Raw genomic sequence first — 21,845 nt, forward strand, 5'->3', positions numbered from 1 at the left:
TACACTGTGTGTGCACGTAGTAAAACAGTTTTTACCCTGGAGAGTTTACAATCTAAAATCTGTAGAGGCTGGAGGAAGGTTTAATAGCCAGGCTCTAGAAGCAACGTTGTGACTGCTAATAAGCCAGCTGCAGTTTCGGACTGGGCAGTTCCCCTGCGTCGCTGGAAAAGGAGCTGCAGCTCTGTGTGTGGCTGTGCTTGGTTACGCTCCCCTGCCTCAAAAAACAAAAATTCTCAACCAGCCGCTTGCGGGCTGATTTCCCAAATGCCGCTGTGTTTTAGAAGGCTCTGCTGACAACACGTTTCCCGAATGTCTCCTTCCTGACCGTTTTTCCCTTGGTGCAGCTTCTTGCTTTCATCAGAGAAGTTCCTGGTGCAGGAATCTGCAGGAAAGGAGCACCGGCGCCCTGTTCACTACCCATCTTCCCTCCGGAAAAAGGGGGAGAACACTGAGGAAGAGGCTAAGGCAGCTTGAATTAGCAAAATACCTGAGCCAGTGCTTTCCTCGCCAGGAAAGTCAGCCGTGACTTCATGCTGTGATGTGTCCTGAGTGGGCTTTGAATGGCCAAAATGTGCAGTACAGAAATGTCCCTTTAGTTTTTGAATGCTAAAGGTTCGTGTGTGATATTTGAGTAATGTAAAAAAGTCTCTTTGTGCCATATTAACAAGGAAGAAAGTTTTGCTGATGCCTTGATTGTCGGGATGCTTACCTGATAGGCAAAAGTTATTAGGAGCACTTAAACTTTGCAAATTCTAGCTTCCATGAAAAGGGAGTTCAAAAACTTTTTAAAATAATGCTGCTTAAATATAGATAATTATTACGTTAGTTATTTCTGAAATACTGTATTGACCTCGTGGATTGAAAAATGCAAACGAGATGTATCTTAGTTTAAAAAATGCAGCCATATCATTTCCTGTGGTATTTGAGGGATGTGTTACTAAAAATGCTGCATAAAGTCTTTTGCATTAAGTAATATTTTTAAAATAAAATAACTTAAACATTTCCACTTTGAAGATAAACTGAATGTTCAAGTAGTCAAAAAGATGAAAAATAAAGAACAAGGTCTGTGTAAACGTAGAAGACTATCTGTTTAGGTCATCTTTCAGATGGATTAAACAGCCATAAGTGATTTAAATACAAATTAGAAAGCTGCACATCATGTTGTAGCCCGCTTATGTAAGCTGAGTTTAACTGAGCTCATCAGAAACTCCTTCTCTTCCTCTGTTTTCCTCTAAGCTACGTGACTTTCTCTCCTGATGCCRAGGACTGCTCCTTCCCTGGTAGCTGGGGTCTATAGGAGGCCCCATCTCTAGCCGGTGTCTCCGTTGCTCTTTGCTCCTCTCGTATGGGTGAGCCCAGGTCCTGCTCCGCTGCCCTGCAAGCCAGCTTGGCATCCCCTTTGCATGTGTTGGGGAYCGTGGTGTATGCCCTCATTTCCTCTTTTGCTGCAGTTTTTATGTGTTTGTCTGAGTACAATATTTTGATAGGCTAAACAGTGTAACTAATATTGAGAGCAAGGGGATTGCTGCAATAGGAGATACTATGTTGAAAAGTATTTTGCTCCTGTCAGTCTGTTTTTTGATCTATAAACAATTATCTGGTTGGCATATCACATGCTACTGGTTCCAGGTCTGTTGAACCCCTTTAACAGGTGGTTTTCACCAAAGTTAAAAAGGCTCTTCTGGTACTCAGTGCTTTTCCAAAAATTTCTGTAATTTCACTGAATTTACTCATTACTGACTAACAAAGGGTAAAATGTAGTCAAGTTGAGTGTAAATCCTTTCTTTGCTTGGGCCAGTGGTTTGTTTAAAATGTTTATAAAACATTCCACTGCAAGCAGGCTTTTTAAGGAATATAATTAATTAATTAATTAATTTATTTATTTTAGGAGCAATGGATGAGCTTCATAGCCTGGACCCAAGAAGACAAGAATTGTTAGAGGCAAGATTTACAGGAGTAGTAAGTGGCAGCACTGGGAGTACTGGAAGTTGCAGTGTTGGAGCTAAAGTAAGTTGTAAGAGTGGTCATCCACATCTCTTATCTTTGAAATATTGTCTTATCCTGTCTCACCTGTATGTTGCCCATACTACTTACTTACAAAGTACTGAGCTAGAAGAGGCTGTCAGCAAAATCTTTGTTAGTCCATTATTTTGCCGAGATAGATCGATGGCATATGCACACTGAATTGTCCTTTAAAGAAGGAAAAAACCACTGAGCTTACACATGTTCTCTTGTGGTTTTGTTTTAGTGTGCATTTTATCAGAGATGGAAAAATTTCCCAGTATTTAGTCATCTCTTCTGCRAATAGCCAACTTCTTACTTCTCCAGTTGAAATAGACATAGGGAGTTTGGTGTGATCTCTGCTTTTATGATTAAGCTTATTTGAAGACTAATACATCTAGATTGAGAAAACACAATTTTTTCAATTCTTCCTGACGTTTATACAAATTTTACCTACTCTCATAGATTCTCTGCAGTGTGTCCATTAGTGTCAAACACTTTAGTAAAAAAACGTATGAACATGGAATAGCGTGGCTTGATTACCTTCCATATGTCATATATTACCTTTCAGTTAATATATCTGGAAAATAAATACGTGCTTATTACAAATCCTGTTCAAATTATTTCCTTCAACTTCTAAGACTGTTCTGCGATAGTGTTGTCTAGCTAGAGGTATTTCATTTTTTGTATATGCATTTCAATTTACTTCTCCAAATGCAGTACTTCATATTATGTGTTTTTAATTCGCTTTATAAATTTTTGGAACACTTTCCCTGATGACCAAAGTCACTTTGAAATCTGCTTCTAAATTGTTTGCAGCACCCTCATATTTTTAAGGATTTAATGCAAGCTTTGTTAGTAATCTCCACTTTTTATTCAACATTTTTATTAACAGTCTAGATAACAGAACAAAATATTGCATCAAAACAGATCTTGGTGAAATTTCTGTAAATTTGGGATGTGTTATTGATCAATTTTTTATTAGTGGACTGTAGTAGAGTGAAATTCGTGCATAGAGATATCACATCATGCCTTATTCGTTTGTTTTTGCATGTGACGTGAAGGTCACTAGCAAAAAGCTTTTAAAAGGTGACATGCTGTTTCAGTTGCTACCGTCTTACCCAACAAGTGAGCTAAATGGTCAAGGGGAGGAATTAGATTGGTTTGACACCAATGATGGCTTATGCATTGTTCTTTTTAATTTAATTGTCTTCAACATATGACTTCAAAGAACGTATACTTTGCCATTATCTTGTGATTAAAATTAGATTGAGACAAACCTTCTGGCTCATCATTTTTMCTTCAGTTCACTAGTGCTCCTTACTCTGTTGATTTATTTGCTCTTGATAATTSCTCAGGTAATTGTTCATGATTCAAATGACTATATGTCCTATTTCTTTAACAACTAGATTTGTTCCTTCTTCTGATTTCATTTAACTACTTCTGTATTTATAAACCCTTCTATTAATTTTTGAAGCAGCTATATTGGTCTCTGGCTGTATTGCTAGTTTTTCTTCCTCAGGATTATTCACTGCTGTGCGTTTACTATATTTTCTTTAAAACTAGTTACAAGTTTCTTGGGGTTCTTCAAACTTTAATTCCCTCTGAGTCACTGCTTACCAGTTCCATGAATCTGTTCAAGTCATTTGTTTTCTGTTGTTCAGCTGATTTCACTTTTATCCAAATTAGATTCCACTTTCAGGTTCTCTGTTTGTTCATCCTAATTAACTAGAAAAAAATGAATTTTAAAARGGCTAAATTCTTTTTTAACATCACTGTGTAAAACACAAAGTACTTTTCCCTAACGCTTTCCAAGATCTATTTGAACAGATAATTCTGTCCCATCCAATTGGTTTCCAAATGGATAGTTTGGTAAAGCTTTCTAATACTGCCAAATGCTTTGATAATTGCTTGCAAAAGATATTGCTACCATTGTCTTCTGATAGGTATGGACCATCATGTAAGACACTATTTTGTTCTTCTCCTTATTTTTAAGCACAAGTACTCCACAAATGAGCTTCAGTATACAGTGCACTAGCTCTTCTTTTTTCTGCTTGCCTTTTTGGGGGGATGGGAATGGATGGAGAATTCCAATATCTAGTCCTGTGATTTCTCCTACCATCAGTATAATGGCAATTATATCAGTTTTTTGTTTTATTTTCTTGCACTCCTGATATCTTACTGTTTGCAGATAAATGAAGTGTGGTGGCTAATCTCGGCTGTGTTTAGAATATAATTATTATTATTATTATTATATTCTCTATTTCTGGTAGAAGGCATTGCAGCAGAATTACATGACTTTTATAAAAGCGATAAAACCTTTTTTGGTTTGATATGCAGAGTAACTGGAAAAGGGGGATATATAAATAGGATCTCCACTGGTCTGGTTTTGCTTTGAAGACAAAAATGAGATGTATGTATCAAAAATCCACACATGCCAGATTCTCATTTTCTTAACCTAGCAAARCAATGCAGAAGTTGTAGCCATATGTATTGGTTATTTTCTGAAATGTTCTAGGACTTTATTCTTCTAATAACTAAATTGATTTGGTCTCTTAATTATTATTTGTGAAAGGCTACCCCTATCTACTTTTTACTGAAGAGTTTTGAACAACTGAAAAAAAACTCCCAACATTTTAATGGGCTTTTTTCAGTAAGTAATGTTGGAAATGTCTGTATAGGTTACTGAAATTGTTGTTGTAGCTGACTCCCCTGATCAGATACTGAAAGATAAATAGATCAAAATATTGTATGTTATCATATGAAAGACCTGTTTTTGTAACTGATTACTGGGGGGGGGAAGCTAGAAATTGTGTGTGTTTAGTTAAATTTCTATAGCAATGTTAATTTAGAGATATTGTGTTTATTAGAAGATATCACAGGTTCATATTGCCCTACAAACTTGTGTAGTGTAGGAATTTAATACTTTGAAATAAGTTGGGTTTTTACCTTGGAAATAGTTGTTGTTTTACTTCACAATATTTTTCTGCCTTCCTATATGGAAGAAAAGAATAATCCAGCAATATAAGATTTTTTTTTTCTTTTATTAAAAAGAACCTGAACTGGTTCAAGCAGTTTATCTGAATGTACCACAGACTTTCAGTAAAAAGTCCACATTGCCATTCTGTCAAAAAGATCTCTGAAAAAAATTGGCCTTAGAAGTTTTCTAAATAAATACTGTAACTAAAGACTATTTCACAGGTTCTTCTCATTCTTTTTCTAACCCGACTACACTTTTTGTATTGGGTAACATGGTTTCCATTCTAAGAATGAAGAATAATATTGTCAATAACTCATGATTTTTCTGTGGTTGAATGGATAAAAAAATCTCTGCAATAGCCTAGTGTTTATTTTGGGGAAAATTAAGAACCCATTTCTTTTTGAAAACTACTAGCAAGTTTCATTTTTAAACTCTTTCAGCAATGTTGGCTGTGTAAGCACATTCTGAGGAATTGTTCTCTAAGGGTTATTTCACTGGATGTTTTGCTACTCCYAAATAAGACTGAAATGTTTTGGGATGTTCTAGGCTTTTACTGTTGCTTTTACAATTGTTCATCAAGAAGACTTGATATTTTCTGAAGTGCTTTGTGTTCCTTATTTCTTAATCAGTTATACAGCTTCTTGAGCTCTGTATGTGCATTTTTTTTATTCTCTAGGAAGTCTCCTTTGTCCTATAAGCTGTTTCTGAGGTATATTTTTCTGGTAGGATATTCAAWTTATTCTTTTTCAAGTCTTGAAATATTTGTGCAATTTAAAAGCAATTAAAACAAAATTTATGGTGCCGTGTCCATGTATATATCTATTAAACTCGGTATCCCTTTGCAAATCAGCGGGTCTCTATAGTTGGTCAGTTTTTCATAAAACATGAAACTTGATTACTGTTACTTGCTCTGTGACTGGTAACAATGAATTTGCTGTTTTATTAATCTATATATAATATTTAGTATATTATTTGTCTTGGTAGGCSTCAACGAATAATGAAAGTTCAAATCACAGTTTCGGAAGCTTGGGATCTTTAAGTGATAAAGAATCAGAGGTATGTATGTTGGGCAAACTCATTATTACCTCCTACAAACACATCATAATTTTATAGTCTGCTTTGATGTTTTATTTCATATAGAAACTTTTAAAATAGAATATGAAGTTTYCTTTCTATACAGCAAGATCGAAAAAATGCCTGTATTACTAAGTTACCGTCTCTTGAAGGCAGAGACRTGACTTCATGAGTGTTTCTTTGGATTTTGGTCATGAATTGAGTTTTTATTTACTAGTGTGTTCTAGATCTTTATTGTATATRTAGTTGCACTGTGATGATAAATTTAACTTTGAAGCTAAAAATAGTTTGCTAACTTTTTTTATTCTAAGTAATAAAGCACAGATAAACTTTGACTAGTATTTAGCTGCATCTGTAAAAATACTCTAGAAGCTAATTTCATTTGCTATAGTTTCTTTAAAAATACGGATTTACTCCTAGGTCAGACAATACGGATTTACTCCTAGGTCAGACAATAGCTATATCATCCACATTTCTAAAAGCTGCAGTTCTTACTGTTTGTTTTCTTGCCTAATAACCACTTCATAATCTGAAAAAAGAGTTCATACCCTTACTAGGTGTCAGTGTAAGTGCAGACTTCCTTGGACTAGAAGAATTCTGTATTAGCTGCCAAAATTGACATAGTTGCATTAATGCAAATTTTAATTAAGAGCTTACCTATTTGAAGAAGAGTAAAACTTTAACAGTTTTGCCTGTGTACGTCACAAATTGCATCAATATGGCTATAATCATGGGAGCATGTTTTCATATTTTTGAGTATGTTTTGTACTGGAATGATAGTTTGCTGGAATCTGTATTTAACATTATTTTCACGTGTTAAAGTCTTATTTTTGAACTTAATTGTGTGTTCATTATGAAACACTATCTGATGTTTATTTTTATACTGTGTTGACCAGCAAATGAAATTATTTGCTTCCCAGGTCTGTTATTGTAAAAGCAAAACTGTGTTTCATTGTATGTTTTCATGTTTCAAAAAAACTCTTCCTCCCCACCCTCGTCTTTCCTGATTGAATTTTCCTTTCGATTCTATGTAGGCTCTCTTGATCTTGAGTGTCTTGTCTTGATTGTGACTGCCACTAGTTTTCTTCATGGCTTTCTATAACACTGGAACCATTTTCCTGCTCATTGTACAATGGAAATCRATTTAATTGAAAGTCCTTAATTGTCTAAAGATGTTTTCCATGATTTTTGCAAAAGAGAAGAGAAAAGAAGTATTTTCAGGGAATGAGGTTACATAAAGTTAGCGTATCACTCTGAACAATCAGATCCCTTTATTTATAGGGGTCTGGTGAGAAAAAAAACTTGTTCTACTGATTCGGGTAATCTTAAATCAAGAGGCTGTCTGAAAACCTTTTTAAAAATAAAATTTTAGATAAACTAGGATAAGTCTGAAGCCTCTGTCCCTTGAGATGACATTTGTTCAGCCTGCAAATAGAGGTTTTCTTTCCTTTCATAGTAGTGCATTCGACTGGAGAGGTGACTGTTTGTCTTTTCTGACATGTGCTGTGGCTGAGGAGTCTTTGGGATGCTGTCTGTAATTGAATAGTGCTGACTTGATTTAACATTCAACTGCAATACAAAATTGAAACTTAATTAAAAGTTCTGTTGATTTACTCACAAGTTAAAATAATTCAGTCTACCTTCCTGTAGCTATAAAGAATAAAAAGTAGTAACAATGTGAAGAGAACAAATAAATGAGTGATATACAGGAAGTATTTTGGCTCATTGGAAAGCGGTTCTAAATAGCTTTTATTGGTGTAAGTGGACTTTGAAGGTAATTTTATGTGAAATGCAAGAGCATGATCTATATGGTTACTCTTACATTTTTCAAATAGAAGTCACATTTACATTTTCAATAATTTAATTATTGCATAAGAATTGCCTAAATGATAATTTATAAGTAGTAATGCTAAATTAATTTCTGGAATTTCTGTATATGTCTAACAAACTTATTAAATAGTAGTGCTCAAGGAACTGCTAATATTAAAGAAATGAGTGGATGCTCCTCAAAATACTTTGGACAATGTTGCAGTAGTACAGTTCTCAAGTAGGTTTGGGAATGGAAATGTGCTGCAGTAGTCTGCAGGTTACACTGTATTATTGTAATTCTTTAACAGAAAAATGTGTCTGCAAATATTCAGAACACTGAATATTCCTGTTAAAAGTTTTTGATGTAGAAAAATTTCATTTTACAATTGGGCAAATGAAMTGTAGAGGTAAAATGGTTTTCCCAAGGCATGTAAAACTGAAGGTTCAACCCACATCTACAGTGGGGTTGAACAATGTTGTTCAACAGCACAGTGCTTTAATCTCAAGCTATATTTTGGGTACGGTCTTTTTTGTTTTATATTCTAATATTTGGATTCTAAATAGAAATACATTTTTTTAGATGTCCCTTGACAGAGCCATTCGTTGCTCCRAATTCCTCCTTTGTTTTCTGAAAGATGAAACTTGGAGACATTGAATAAGGAAATACACTCTCTTGACTCATTTTCAAAAGTTCAGTTGTGTTTATTTAAATGAAATTATAATTGTAATACCAAATGTATTAATATTTTTTTTAAAGTTTCATTCTTGAAATAACATCTAGTTTCTTATATTCTGTACTCTTATAAAAAGTACACATTAAATATTACAATCAAGTTTTTTTAAATGATGTGACAATGAAGACTTGGTAATAATAGAAAATTCCTCATGTGGAAGGTAGGGTAGAAATACAAAGACTTACTCATGTGGGAAAGCAGTGCTATCATTTCATGTGAAGAAAGAACTACTGTATTACAATAGATTTTGGGAGAATAGTAGAAATGCAAATCTCAGTCGTGTTGAAATGAATTTTATGTAGCTAGTCATTCTGTGCTTGAATCGTGAAGTGAACGTCAAAAAAAGGAAGAAAAAAAAAAGTCCTTGACATTTGTTTTTCAAAACAAGACAGGCTTCCCCTATGCACATGCCCCTTCTCCGCATGTGTAATTTTTCATCTCTTATTTTTTGCACATGGGATTGAAGAAGATAAATCTATTAGAATTGTAGTGTTTTCTAGTGTCTAATGGCTGCATTGAGAGGGCCATCTTATTTGAGTAGTAGTTCTAACCGAGATGCTTTACAAGTTAAACTTTGATCTGCAAAGTAGCTTGAAACCTGCTTTTGTTGTTGATTCAGTTTGGCATCATGAGTGATAAACATTTATTGGATGTTTGATCTTAATATCCAGACCTGTATTTCAGTTTCTTTCTAAATCTATACTTTGTTTTTGTTTTATTAAATGCTTCGTAGCTGTGGTACATAGCTCTTGATTTGAGTATTTCATTGTCTCTTTGGAGTTAAGATAAATCCTAAATTGAGTACCTCAAATTATGAACAAATTGTTTCTGGAAGTCTTCCAATGTTTTGGCCTACTCTACTGTTCACCCTTAACATAGATTAATCCACTTTGGATTACAAATATATTCTCTTAATTATAGCTACTATTTTCTATTCTATAGATGAAGAATTATTTAAAGTAGGAAAACCTAGAGCGTGGCTCGATTTGTCCAGTTTCATTAGTTATTTAAATGTTCTGCTCTGCTTGCTTGTAGCTGTTTAGTTGCTGCGGTTCACAACAATACAGAACCCTCATTATAAATGTAATTTCAAAAGTAGCTGAAGGTTTAATCTAATTGGAATTTATCATGTGTTGCTGAGGAAAACAACGCTGATGTATTTGTTTGCAGTAGCTGTGAAGCTTTGTTGGGGGAGAGCATGAATTTATAAGAAAATACTTACAGAAGACTATCAATGTATTTATTATGCAGATGAAAAATGTTAATAATTGAAAAAAATCACAACCATTAAGCATACTGGAGATTCAGGTGTTGAGAGACCAGAAAAAAAAAAGTGATTTTATCCCAAAGAAATACAATACCTTGCCAAATTATGCTATTGCCAGTACTATAATAATGTGAATAAATATTTAACTCTGCATATATGTCTAGAAATACTAATCTAAATATTTTTGAAAAGGAGGTGAGTTAGTTGAGAGTTGGTACTTCCAAATGTTTATTTTATAAAGGGAATGTTAAAAGCCAAGATTAAAAACTGTAAATACGAAGAAAAGGCTTAGGRGAACCACGTTAAATGTACAGGGGTAAAGCAGAATCCAAACCATGACGTATAAGGCGCTGCTAATGCACCAAGCCATGGGTAACTCTCCAATAGCTTTAAAAGTTAAGTTTGGATAACCTCAAAAACATTTTGTTTTGCTCATAAAGCAGTAGGATTTGAATCTAAATGTGGGCTGCATGTAAATCTTCTGAAGTGAGTCTCCGGCAGCAGGTTGACCCTTGGTTTAGCAGGGGGATCGGAGCCTCCCAAGCGCGCGGCTCCCTTCGTTAGGAAGGATTTTGGAGACGCTTTTATAGCGACTGATGTGCACTGCACACTGCCAGGGGAGCACGGTACTCGGAAAAAGTGGCAATGGCCTTGTCAGGTAATCTTAGAAACCTCATTAGCGTGCTAGTACTTTTTACTTCAGAAGGTTAAATTAGCAGTGAAAGAACTGAGAAGAGCTTAAGGAAATAGATATTTATTTAGAAATTATTTGAGTTTCAATTTTAAATATATAAACTTCTTTAAAGTTTTYTTTTTTTAACTAGAAAACTGGTCACTCTGTGGTTAGAAACTAATTTATCTTGGGAAATTTTAAATGTTTAGATGTTAATTAGTTTGTAAATATAACTTTTTGCTGTCTTAATATGGTAGGTAAAACTGGCTATATTGTAATCATAACTRGAACATTAGTTGTAGGAAAATAATAAAGAATAAGATGAAAGTGCTTAGTTAAATATTTTCAATTTAGTTTTTAGATGGTTTAATGTTAGCTGTTTACTGTTACAGTAATTGCAAATTATTTAAATTTGATTATTTGAAATATAAAATGATTATTTGTAAGCTATGTTTTCTGCTTTTATAATCATATAGCTTCATTTTCAGAATTGTGAGATATTCAGTTGGATAATGTATAATAGCACTGTAAAAGATACAGATTTTTGTTTGGAAGAGTTTGTAATCCAATTTAAAAYAAAATTTAGTATGTATAGATAATTTGTACTTCATTTGCAGCCTGATACAACAGTTACAATTGTAAAACTAAAGGTGTATTTGTGTAGCTCTCAACAGAGTTAAAGCATATGAACAGTATAGTATAGATTAATAAGGACAAGACAGGTTGTCGTCTTCCTTTCTTTTGTAGACTGATAATTTTCTACAGAAATCAAGTAACTTTAAGTGATCCTTTGCCAGTATAATTATTTTAGGATTTTTGTTGTAACTTTATATTTGAAGATATCCATGTGAAGATTTTGGAACTGAAACATCCTTGAAATGTTTCTAGTGATGGGTTGAAATTTGAACTTTAGTGATGTTTGCTATGTTCAAAAAGAATAATCTGAACCCAAAGTGACAAAAATGGTGAAAGCATAAAATGATGAAACATCTTACCACTTTCCTCAAAATTACTCCAAGGTATTTGGGACCACTGATTTCATGATTGTAAAACAGCTGGTTTAACAGCTTCTGTGCTTTTTCCAGTTGCTGGTATGGGGTCCCCCGGCAGCTGAATACGTAACAGTGTCTTTTCCGTGAACCAGAGCAGCTTGTAGAAGTCACTTAAGCAGGGGAGATTCAAATCCTAGGATCAGTGGAGAGCAACAGCCCTCTCTTATGTGTTGCATGCTCTTGATTATAGTTTTTGGCAACTATATATATTTTTTGTAAAATAAGTTTTTAATTAACAAGTCCACACTTGAGCACTTCTAAGAAAAACTTAACAAGTTTTCTCTGGCATTTTTTTAGATACAAATATAATGAGGAAAAAAATGCAAAGGTGCTCACAACTATAACCACAAGATCTTGGTGAAATGTAGCGATAATTCARATAAAATTGTGTTCATAAAATCTGGAAAGGATGAAAAGATGTAATGATTTTTGCAATTAATATGCAGAATCACCCTTGGGAAAACTATTTAAGAACTATTTTTCACTTTCTTAAGAATCTTTTTTAGTTTATATTTATCTGATTGACCAAGGATAATATTATCTAATTCGGCTAAGATCTGAAATGACATGTCTGCTAAATTGTGAAATTATGTTTTATGAATAACGAGTTCACCTTATTTCACAATAATGCAACGATGATAGAGTTGTTGTTGGATCATATTCTTTTTTCTTTCTTTCTTTTCTTWTTTTTTCCTGTAGACTCCAGAGAAGAAACAGTCAGAACCTTCCAGAGGACGAAAAAGAAAAGCAGACACCCAGAGTGAAAGTAGCCAAGGTAAACTAAAATGTACCTAAATTAGATAGTTATGTGGTTAATCAAATGATACATACAAAAAGTTTTGACTGTTAGCCTTAAAAAAAAAAACAAAAAACAAACAAACAAAAAAACCAAAAACAAAAAAAGGCCATGCTTCTGCTTCCCCATAACCTTCCCCCCTAATCTTCCATCAATTGCTGGAAGGGACCATCAAGTAAAACCTGAATTTGACTGGTAACTGCTTATAAGAATTGGGTGCTTCTGTATGTATAGCTTGCAGTTGTGATAGCATTCTGTGTACCTCTTAAGAATTATAGCAGCTTTTCTCATCCAGAAYACCTCTGTATTTTGTATTTCTTTTCAGTAAGCAAGAGAAAAAAAGAATTGCTGATTGTCATGTGTAATTGCTCTTTCTTCTTGTCTATTTAAAAATAACTGAATTTTCTTCTTCCTTCTCTATGGGCTGTTTTATAGGCTAGAGGACTTAGAAGGATGGGGGGAGTCMGGATGAGATAGTTAATTCCAATTCAGCATTTACAAAATGTAATTTTTATTGTTCCTCTCTTTAATCTTCTTTGGGAGAAATGGTAGAAATTAAATTTCTAGGTAATATTCATCAAAAGGGAGGAAAATAGTTTTGATAACCTCTGTATTAGCATTTTTGTTTCCTAACTGAGCTAGGAAACCACTTSAGATGTTTACCTGTACACTGCGTATCCAGAAATCTTGATGATGCAACATGCTACTCGTTGAAGAATTACTTAGTTTGACTAAAATTAATTTCTTTGTAAAAGGTGTTTCACAGAGACCTGGTTAGTTCAAAGAGCTTGAAAAAATTTTTTTTTCCATTGTTCCGGTGGCCCATCCTTCTTGCTACCAATAGGAATTGAAATTGGAGATGATAGACATTTTAGGAACTTTTTGGCATAGATAACATGATTCTGATGTCTTAAACTTGCTGTTTCACTGTCAGCAGCAGTGCAATCAAGTATTTTGCACAATAGTATTCTAACAACTTGTATAGGAACTGCAACATATTGGAATGGRACAGTGTGGTATAAGCACAGCAAATACAGCTATTATAGTAGAAGAGGGGGGAACAAGAGATTCAATTCTTGTATACTGCCTACCTAGAATTTTTATTTCCATCGTAGGTAAAGCAATCAATTCATTTTGAAAAAAAGTATTGTTTAGAGGATGGATGAGGTTGGATAGGAGGATAAAATCTGTGTGAATGTATTCATGATTGACTGCGCCTAACTAATTTGATGTATTCCTTTTATGAAGAATTATGTAACATGACATAGAATAGATACTCTAGACCAAAAAGAAGTAAATTGTCTAATTTCTCCAGGTGATAGAAAAGCATTTAATAGGTAATGTACAAGAATTAAGTATGAAGAAGACAGAAATTGTTAGTGCAGTTATGCACTGGATTTTTTTTTTTTTAAAAAAAACAAAGCTAGAAGACAGCAGCAATGATATGCGCACAGAATGGAAGACTATCTGTTGGAGGGGCTAGTGATATTGTTCCAGGTCTTTGAATTATTTTATCTAAAAAAAAATCTGTTAAAAGTCTTGATACACAAAGGCCTATTGCATATTTCTTCATGGTATTTGTGGGTGAGAAAGTTATGCAGCAATGCCAGTACAGAGGGATGAGAAAGAATTCTTGAGGGTTGAAGCAATAGAAAAGCAGGAAAGTCTTTGGTAAAAAGCGCAAAGGTATAACTTTGGACTGCGGCTAAAGGTCTTCTAATGTGTTCCAGAAATTCCTGTCTATAAGGAACACAGTTTTGAACAGTGGTCTGTTTTTGACAAGTCGCTGAACAGTTAGTATGACAGGAGCAAAAGACACAGTGTTAAGATTTATCAGCCAATTTACAGCARAGAAGAAGGTAGCATTAATGCTATTGGACCAGGCACTGGGGGGATCTCTGCTGCATACGGTTCTGGTCACTCATGCTGAAGAAAGATCAATTCAGACTGGTGCTCCTGCAGTCCTGCTACCAGCCGAGAGGAGAGAAAGGCAGTTTTCTCGCTCTGCTCTGTTTACCGTCCTGGTTAACTCTGCACATTCGCTGGTTAGTAATCAGACTGGGAAGAATGGAACTATTGGTCATCCTCCATGCCCACGCTCTACCGATGCTTGGGGAAATCCTTGGGCTGAACATCTGGGCTCTCTAGAGCTAGTAGACTAGGTTAATTTGATACTTTGAAAGTGCATGAACTTTTTGACAGTGCTTGAAAAGGGGAGAGACTTAGCACTAGATGTTTGATCCCTCAGATGAGGGATGAGTTTCCTGTTATCTAGAAGCAGCATAGACTTGTTGCCAAATCTGTACAAAATCTGTGGGATTTTGGAACTGAAGTCTGATTTAGTTTGATTCTTCAATGAATGGAATATGCAAACCTCTTTGTTGTGGCTGCAGCGGTGGGGATATGATCGCTTAATTATCTACATAGGGAGATCCTATATTAGCACATCAGTAAAAATCAATTAACAGGTGATAAGACTGCTATAATTATATATAATAAAATAATAATATATAATACATAAAATAACTGTACATGTAAAAGTATAATACATATCTATAAAAATTATTTTTAAATCAATTCTAATGTATTAATTATTTATTTCAGGAAAGAATATAGGGGGACGTGGTCACAAGATTAGTGACTATTTTGAGGTAAATTTTTTGTTGTTTATAAATTTACTACTGCTTCTTTTCAATTCTGAAAGCAATTTTAGAAGGTACTTGTGAACTTACTAGGGGTACCAGACTGCAGTGATAATACAGACTCTATTTGAACTTAACTTGTCGTATATCGAGTTACATGTGAAAATACTGTATATATTATGGTCTAGCAATTTTTTTTTGGATGTTACAGAATTTTTACTTGTAATGGTCAGGTCCTGAGAGGGTACTATTTTTTAATAAGATTTCAGAGTTATAAACTTTTAAAGTAAAGATGTGGTAATCTCTTGGTGCAATCTGAGCTAAAATATGAAGAACATTTTCTTTCCCCCTTTTCTTCAGATAGCCAGCAGCTACAGTAATACAAACAATACAGACTAAATTATAAAATTATGTATAGGTGGACTGTATCATTCAACAAAAGTATCATGTATTTTGATAAGAAGTYTGACTAATTTGAGCCCTGTATCTTCTCTTCAGTATCAAGGTGGGAACGGCTCTAGCCCAGTGCGAGGTGTACCTCCTGCAATCCGATCTCCTCAGAATTCACATTCCGCCCCTTCTTCTGTAAGTCACTGAACTGCATAACTGCTGCGGATATCTGCGTACTTGAAAAGTGGTGTGAATTGAAAACCATCTATTTACAGGGGAAGATACTCAAAGTAAGGAATTCTGGGAAGGAATTTATTTTTTTTTCAAGAGCAAAAAAGGATCAACTTAAATATTAAAACTAAAATTTTCTAGAAGGAATTTTTAACACTGGGACTTTTTTTCTAAAATGTATTTTTTAAGTACAAAGGAAAGCAGAAAGTTGGTTTGAACGTGTTGTGTAAATATTAAAAGACTAATGACATCTRTTCACAAGCCTCACACAAAAAAAGTGCTCTTATTTTTGTTGTTTATGAAGAAAACGAACCTCTAGCTCGGGACATAAAAAGYTAAGATTTTGATAAACCAGAAATTTTTTAGTAGTTGATGCCTAACTTGTCTATATCCTTTTATAATTTTCTTCATTAGTTACAATTTATTTTTTTCCCTTATRTGCACAATTCAATAGGAATTCCCATGTGTGATTTTAAATGCCAAGACAGATTCTGCCAATCTTTTGAAAGGATTTGTTTCCTCTACTGGCGGACTTCAACTTTATTCTATGTGCTTTCAACTTTCTTACTAGCAGTATAGAGAGTAAGAAAGTTTACTTGAAARCGATGTCATTCACTCTGGCTTGTGGTTTGGGGGAAGTTTCAGTAAAGGGATTTGTGTTCTGATCTACACTGGCTTCCCCTTCCTGGTTCTCCCATCAGGAAGAAAATAACTCACCTTAGTTTGTCTTTGAGTTATGAAAGCTTAGGATTAGAAAARTAAGTCTGTGTAAGACTTGGAGATRCCTTATGTCAGTCTTGTGTTGTCTTAAATCTTTTGGTCTGTTCCTGAAAAATGACAGTCCTAGTTTTCTCAGACTGTATTTTATTTTCAGAATACAAGTGATATTTAACCCATAGTGATAGTTCTTGATGTGATATTCCAAATGGAGCGTTTTGTCATCTTCTACAATAAAAACATCATCTTTCTCCATGCTATATTATTTTTCTGCCAAGACTTGTTTACAAGTTACGTTCGTAGTTGAGTATTAAAGTTGTATCCAAGATCCTTTGGTTTCATGCATTCTAGGTTCGACAGAATAGTCCTTCTCCTACTTCATTAGCTTTTGGGGACCACCCTATCACACAACCAAAGCAGTTATCTTTTAAAATTACTCAGGTAAGCATATTTGCATATAATTTCAAACTAAAACTGATAGATATGGGGTTTTTATTTGGCTTTTAGCTATTTCTGAACTCTTAAAGGCTTTTGAAAGCTTTGCTTTTTACAATTTGCCAAAGTATTTTGAAGTTCAGCAGTTCAAAACTGAAATAACTTCTGATTAGTTTTGTGTCTTGTACTTGCTCTGCTTCCGGTGTTGCCCATCATGAGTAGTCAGCTTACGATGGAGGCAGTATGCTTTTGCTTAAGGCTTTAACTGCCATGTGATCTTAGGAGRTTTCTCTTTCCGGCAGTATTTGAGATGACAGCTAGTGTTGTCACATTACAGTTTGAGTATAACCTTGAAGAAGAAAAATTARATGGTAATTAAAATATGATATAGTTAGATCTGTCATGACTTTTGAAAGCCAAAAGCAGTTGTTGTATCCTCTCTGCCATTTTTAATGTGATCTGTTCTTCTGTCTTTCACAATTAGAGCAAGGTTACTTTACCTGTTGAGCAAATGCAGAGGACATACAGTAATTAGTTGGCATTTATATTCCTGCCCTGCTGTGTATGCTTATTTGTGAACAATTAATTCTGAATTAGTGATGAAATCTTTTAAGCTGATAGTGGTTCATCCCRACTGTATCCAGTCTCTCTGAAGAGAGAAAGCAATTTTGAGAACCTTCCTGACACTTTCAAAATGCATAAAAATGAAATGTGCTGGTCTTTTTTAATGTTTTTAAATAGTTTATTTCCCTATGTAACAAAAGTGAGAAAAATAATGCTGCAATTATTAAAGAACAGGATTAAATATTCTAAAATATTCTTTTCAGACTGATCTCACAATGCTGAAACTAGCTGCACTAGAAAGTAATAAAAATCAAGATTTGGAAAAGAAAGAAGGTCGTATAGATGACTTACTCAGGGTAAGTGTTAAACATGGGATAACACCAGGCAGAACACCAGGCAGTGAATCTGTAGCAAATATTTTTAAAAATTAAATAATTCTTGTTTTAGAAAATTAGCCTGGAGATAATTATCTGTGTAAAAAGGTGGAAATATTTTCTAATTTTTGTAAATACTTTTTTCTGACAAACGGAGAAGTGTGCAAAATTAAATATATAAGGCTTATTTTTCTGTTTCTGTACTACGACTTATTAATGTTTAAATATATTTATAGGCTTTCTGAGGGTACAAAGAAAGTTGATACTGTTTTGTGGGCAGTTGATTAATTCATGCAGTTCTTGTAATTTCACATAATAGATTTTTTGTTTTAATTGTAAATAGCAGTCATCAGTGCAGTAACTGCCAGCAGTTTCAGAATGGAAGTCATTGTGACAGAAATTGTCTTGAGCAGTAAACAACTACCTTTAATAAGAAACCTGTGTTATATGATATGCTAAGATCTGTCTTCAGATAAAGGAGTTTTATGCCTGTGCTTCTGAAAGTGCGATCAGAGACGTGCTATACAGGAATAAGAAAAATTTAAGCCATACACTAGTGAAACGAAAAACACTATTCTAAGTCACAAACTTTGTTTAATTTAGCATTTATATGTGGAGAAGTGCATATTTACCTATACAACCATACAGTATAAAATTGTATGTATAGACTTCTTGGATGTCTGTTTTAGCAAATGTTCAACAATATGGAATGGACAAAGCTAATTTTTTTTTTCGAATTCCACTTTATTTTAGCCAAGACAATATAACTCTGTTTTTCTAAGATAGTAAGACAATATAAATGAAACATAGGGAAATTGTTGTTATTTTTTTACTCAGATATGATCAAATTTTACGTGACTTAGGTAATCAGAGATAAAGGTTCTGGAGCTGAAATTTAATTTCTTTCAGTTTAATGCTGGAAAACTCAGAGTGACTAATACAGTGCTTCTGTATTTTAGGCTATAATATGAAATGCAGCTCAGTGTAAAGGAAATAATGAACATGAATGCAGTTTCATTCAAGTTCATTCCTTTTATTTTAAAAAAGGAATAAAGACATCCTTTTATAGGTTGAGTTAGACCTGTGAAATGAGATTTGTTTGCCTATACTTAGAGGTATGCATATGTTTGTGTGTGTATGTATATATAACAAGTATATGTATTTTATATATATATATATCAAGTACATTTATGTATCTATATACATGTTATATATATATTCCTTATTTTAGTCACATGAAAAGATACGCGTTGAAGTTAGATACCTGTATTTTCTATGATAGCTGATAAAAATAGTGATTCGGTAATTCTTCCAGTAAACATTTCTTTTTTGTATTAATAAGGCTAACTGTGATCTTAGAAGACAAATAGATGAACAACAAAAGCTACTTGAAAAATATAAAGAAAGGTTAAATAAATGTATTTCAATGAGCAAGAAGCTTCTGATTGAAAAGGTAAGTTTGCTGTTTTTAAAGTGCTTGTGGCTAAAAACTATGCGAGCATATTATAAAAATCTTTTATGATTCTGCCTTTTTGTTTTTTCATAACTTTTTCAAATTTGTCTTTGAGCCTGAAATGTATGACTTCTGGAAGTAAGGTGGGATTTTTTTGTTTGTCTTTCTATTTTATTTTKTTTTTTAAGCCTGAGTTGGCAAAGTAAAGTGTTGGGCTTCATTCAGGTTGTGGAAAATGTGTGTTTTTGAATGTAAAGATTTTCTTTTCCTCTTCATCCCCCATGATGAGTAATTCAGTATAACAGAGTATAAAAGGTAGGAATTTGGAGTGCACCTAATCTTCTGGACAAACTTTAAAAATAAGATTAAAAGAGATGAAAAAACATCTCAACATAATCCATCGTGGAAAGGAGACAAAAAAAAGAATCTCTTTGAGATACCTAAGTGACTGGGGATAATTTTGATGTACAAGTGAAAAAATGATATGTTAGCTCCAAATTAAAGAATGTAAATGCAGTAATTGGGCGACTTGCTTTCCTATTCCTTTAAAAGAGATGTCAGTTTCAAATTTAATGCCAATTATATTTAAACTGGCAGCACTTTTCCTTAAAAGCTAAGGATATCTTGTTTCTTTCCCCTCTTCTTTCAAATAATTTTATTTAAGAAAAAATGAATAGAAAATCAGTTTATTACAAATTACACTACAAAAAAGTATAAGGTGAACAACCAGGTTGGTTCCTAATACTAGCTGCTATATGCTGCTGTCAAATACAGAGTGATTTGTAAGAGGATTAGGGAGAGTTCCTCACTAGCATGTTGTAAATAAGTGAACTGCATTCCTCTGTAAGTTCCAGCATGATGGGAATACTGAGAAAAGATGGATCCAGTCTGTTCAGCATGATGCTAGGTAGACAGTTTTTGGCTGGATAGTATCCCACAGGCAATTTTTCCTTCAAGCCCATGTAGATCTCCTATTCAGTCTAGAAGTCTGACTGCACAAAGATCCCTAATTCCATCAGCTTCTTCCTCACTTTTTGTGATCAGTCATAAGCATTTCTTAAGAAGAAAACATCTAAGAAGCCTTATCAGCAGTCTTCGCAGTGCAAAGCATCTTTTTGTACGGAAGCATACTAGGTGGGCTCAGTCATTTATCACATCCCGGGGATACTGGTGGTAGCAGTGAACAGTTCTGAGACAAGCAGCTGCTTGTAATACTGCAAGTGAATGTCTGACTGCATTTTTGTCTACCTGATGAAGTGCCTTTCCTTGTAGAGATTCCAGAACCAGGTCAGTTTGGTAGAAGTAGTAATTCAGTTTTGGGCAAGTGAGTTTCTGGGTAAGTAGACCAGATGCACTTCTTTTGGCAGCTAAGCAGGCTTATTTAGAACTATATGCCTCGTGCATAATATACATGTATAGACATAATCTTAATTATATGTTTGTATGATATTGATGCCCTATCAAATTTGCTGTGTTTACAAATAAAATGTTTTTGTTAACTATGATGATCAGTTAACGTCATACGGGATCTGAGTCAATCTCAGATATTCTGGTGCATGAATCATCATCATCATCACTGTAAGTACCAATTCTGACAACTGCAGATGTTTCACTTCTGCAGAAATCAGAATAAAAATAATAAAAAGATATTTTCATTAACTCTCCTTTTACTGTTCCTGTAGAAAGTTGCTGGAGGAAGAGGCCTGAGTATTTTATTGACTTTTTAAACACTTTAATATTACTAAATGTGAGTATTTTTGGCTTTCTTAGAGCACACAAGAAAAGCTGGCAAGCAGAGAGAAGAGCATGCAAGACAGATTACGCCTGGGGCATTTTACAACAGTTCGTCATGGTGCTTCATTTACTGAACAGTGGACAGATGGTTTTGCATTTCAGAATCTTGTGAAGTTAGTCAATGTTATGTTCTTAAAATTCTCAGTAATTGTTAGTTCCCTCTAGTGGATTTTTTTTATTATTATTACTAAGAGATTTTAGAATTGGAGCTGCTTTTCATACTTTGTATTTTACTTTGCTTTTTGAAGTCTGAGAATACAGTACAGAACTCCCTTATTAAACTGACAGAATCCTAAGGCTGAATGTCTTAGAAAAATGATTAGGCTTCACTTGATTTTAACTATCCTTAGAAAAAGGGTGAATGTACTGAATGAACAACACATAATTATTCAGCTCAGCTGGTAGGAAGAGCAACAAAACTAGATCAGTGATTTTTTTTCAAATACCTAACTGTGCATTGGGGCAAATGAGATCCATGGAGTTCTTGTTGGTCACATAGGTGCTCCCTGTGCATCCTTCGTTGTAGCAGCTTCTACAGACACAGCCTTTCATCGCAGTGAAGGAGGAGTGCGGAGGAGGGACAAACCCCTGGCTAGGGTCTAGTGCAAGTGGATGGGGGAAAGCAGCCATCAGGAAAAGAGCTGCTTGAACAGGTACCTTAGCAGAGATGGGGCCTGGGAGACAGTCAGTGATGGTGGTAAAAGTAATTGTGCAGTGATTTGAGAGTGAGGGTTTTTTGGTTTGTTGGTTTTTGTTTAATCCAACTCAGTCTTTGGTTGTACATACGCATGTAATTCATCAACATTTTAGTTTTCTGGAAGGGGATATGTACTCTTTAGCATTATGTGATTGCCTAGGC

General features: G+C 34.2%; 1 protein-coding gene across 2 annotated transcripts in view; it reads left to right on the forward strand.

Annotated features, from left to right (window-relative positions):
- Positions 1-1,864: 1,864 nt before the first annotated feature.
- The window catches only part of TLK1 (tousled like kinase 1), a 49,274-nt gene continuing 29,293 nt past the window's right edge, over positions 1,865-21,845 (forward strand). For both annotated transcript variants that reach the window (XM_085323159.1, XM_085323166.1), the window contains exons 1-9: positions 1,865-2,007; positions 5,966-6,037; positions 12,290-12,365; positions 14,991-15,037; positions 15,527-15,613; positions 16,718-16,807; positions 17,629-17,721; positions 19,082-19,192; positions 20,963-21,099. In XM_085323159.1, the coding sequence (XP_085179285.1) occupies positions 1,894-2,007; positions 5,966-6,037; positions 12,290-12,365; positions 14,991-15,037; positions 15,527-15,613; positions 16,718-16,807; positions 17,629-17,721; positions 19,082-19,192; positions 20,963-21,099 (827 nt within the window). In that variant the 5' untranslated portion in view covers positions 1,865-1,893. The remainder of the gene's footprint in view (positions 2,008-5,965; positions 6,038-12,289; positions 12,366-14,990; positions 15,038-15,526; positions 15,614-16,717; positions 16,808-17,628; positions 17,722-19,081; positions 19,193-20,962; positions 21,100-21,845) is intronic.

Source organism: Rhea americana, unplaced genomic scaffold (assembly GCF_003343005.1).
Source record: "Rhea americana isolate MKP2758 unplaced genomic scaffold, rheAme1 scaffold_12, whole genome shotgun sequence".
Lineage (NCBI taxonomy): Eukaryota > Metazoa > Chordata > Aves > Rheiformes > Rheidae > Rhea > Rhea americana.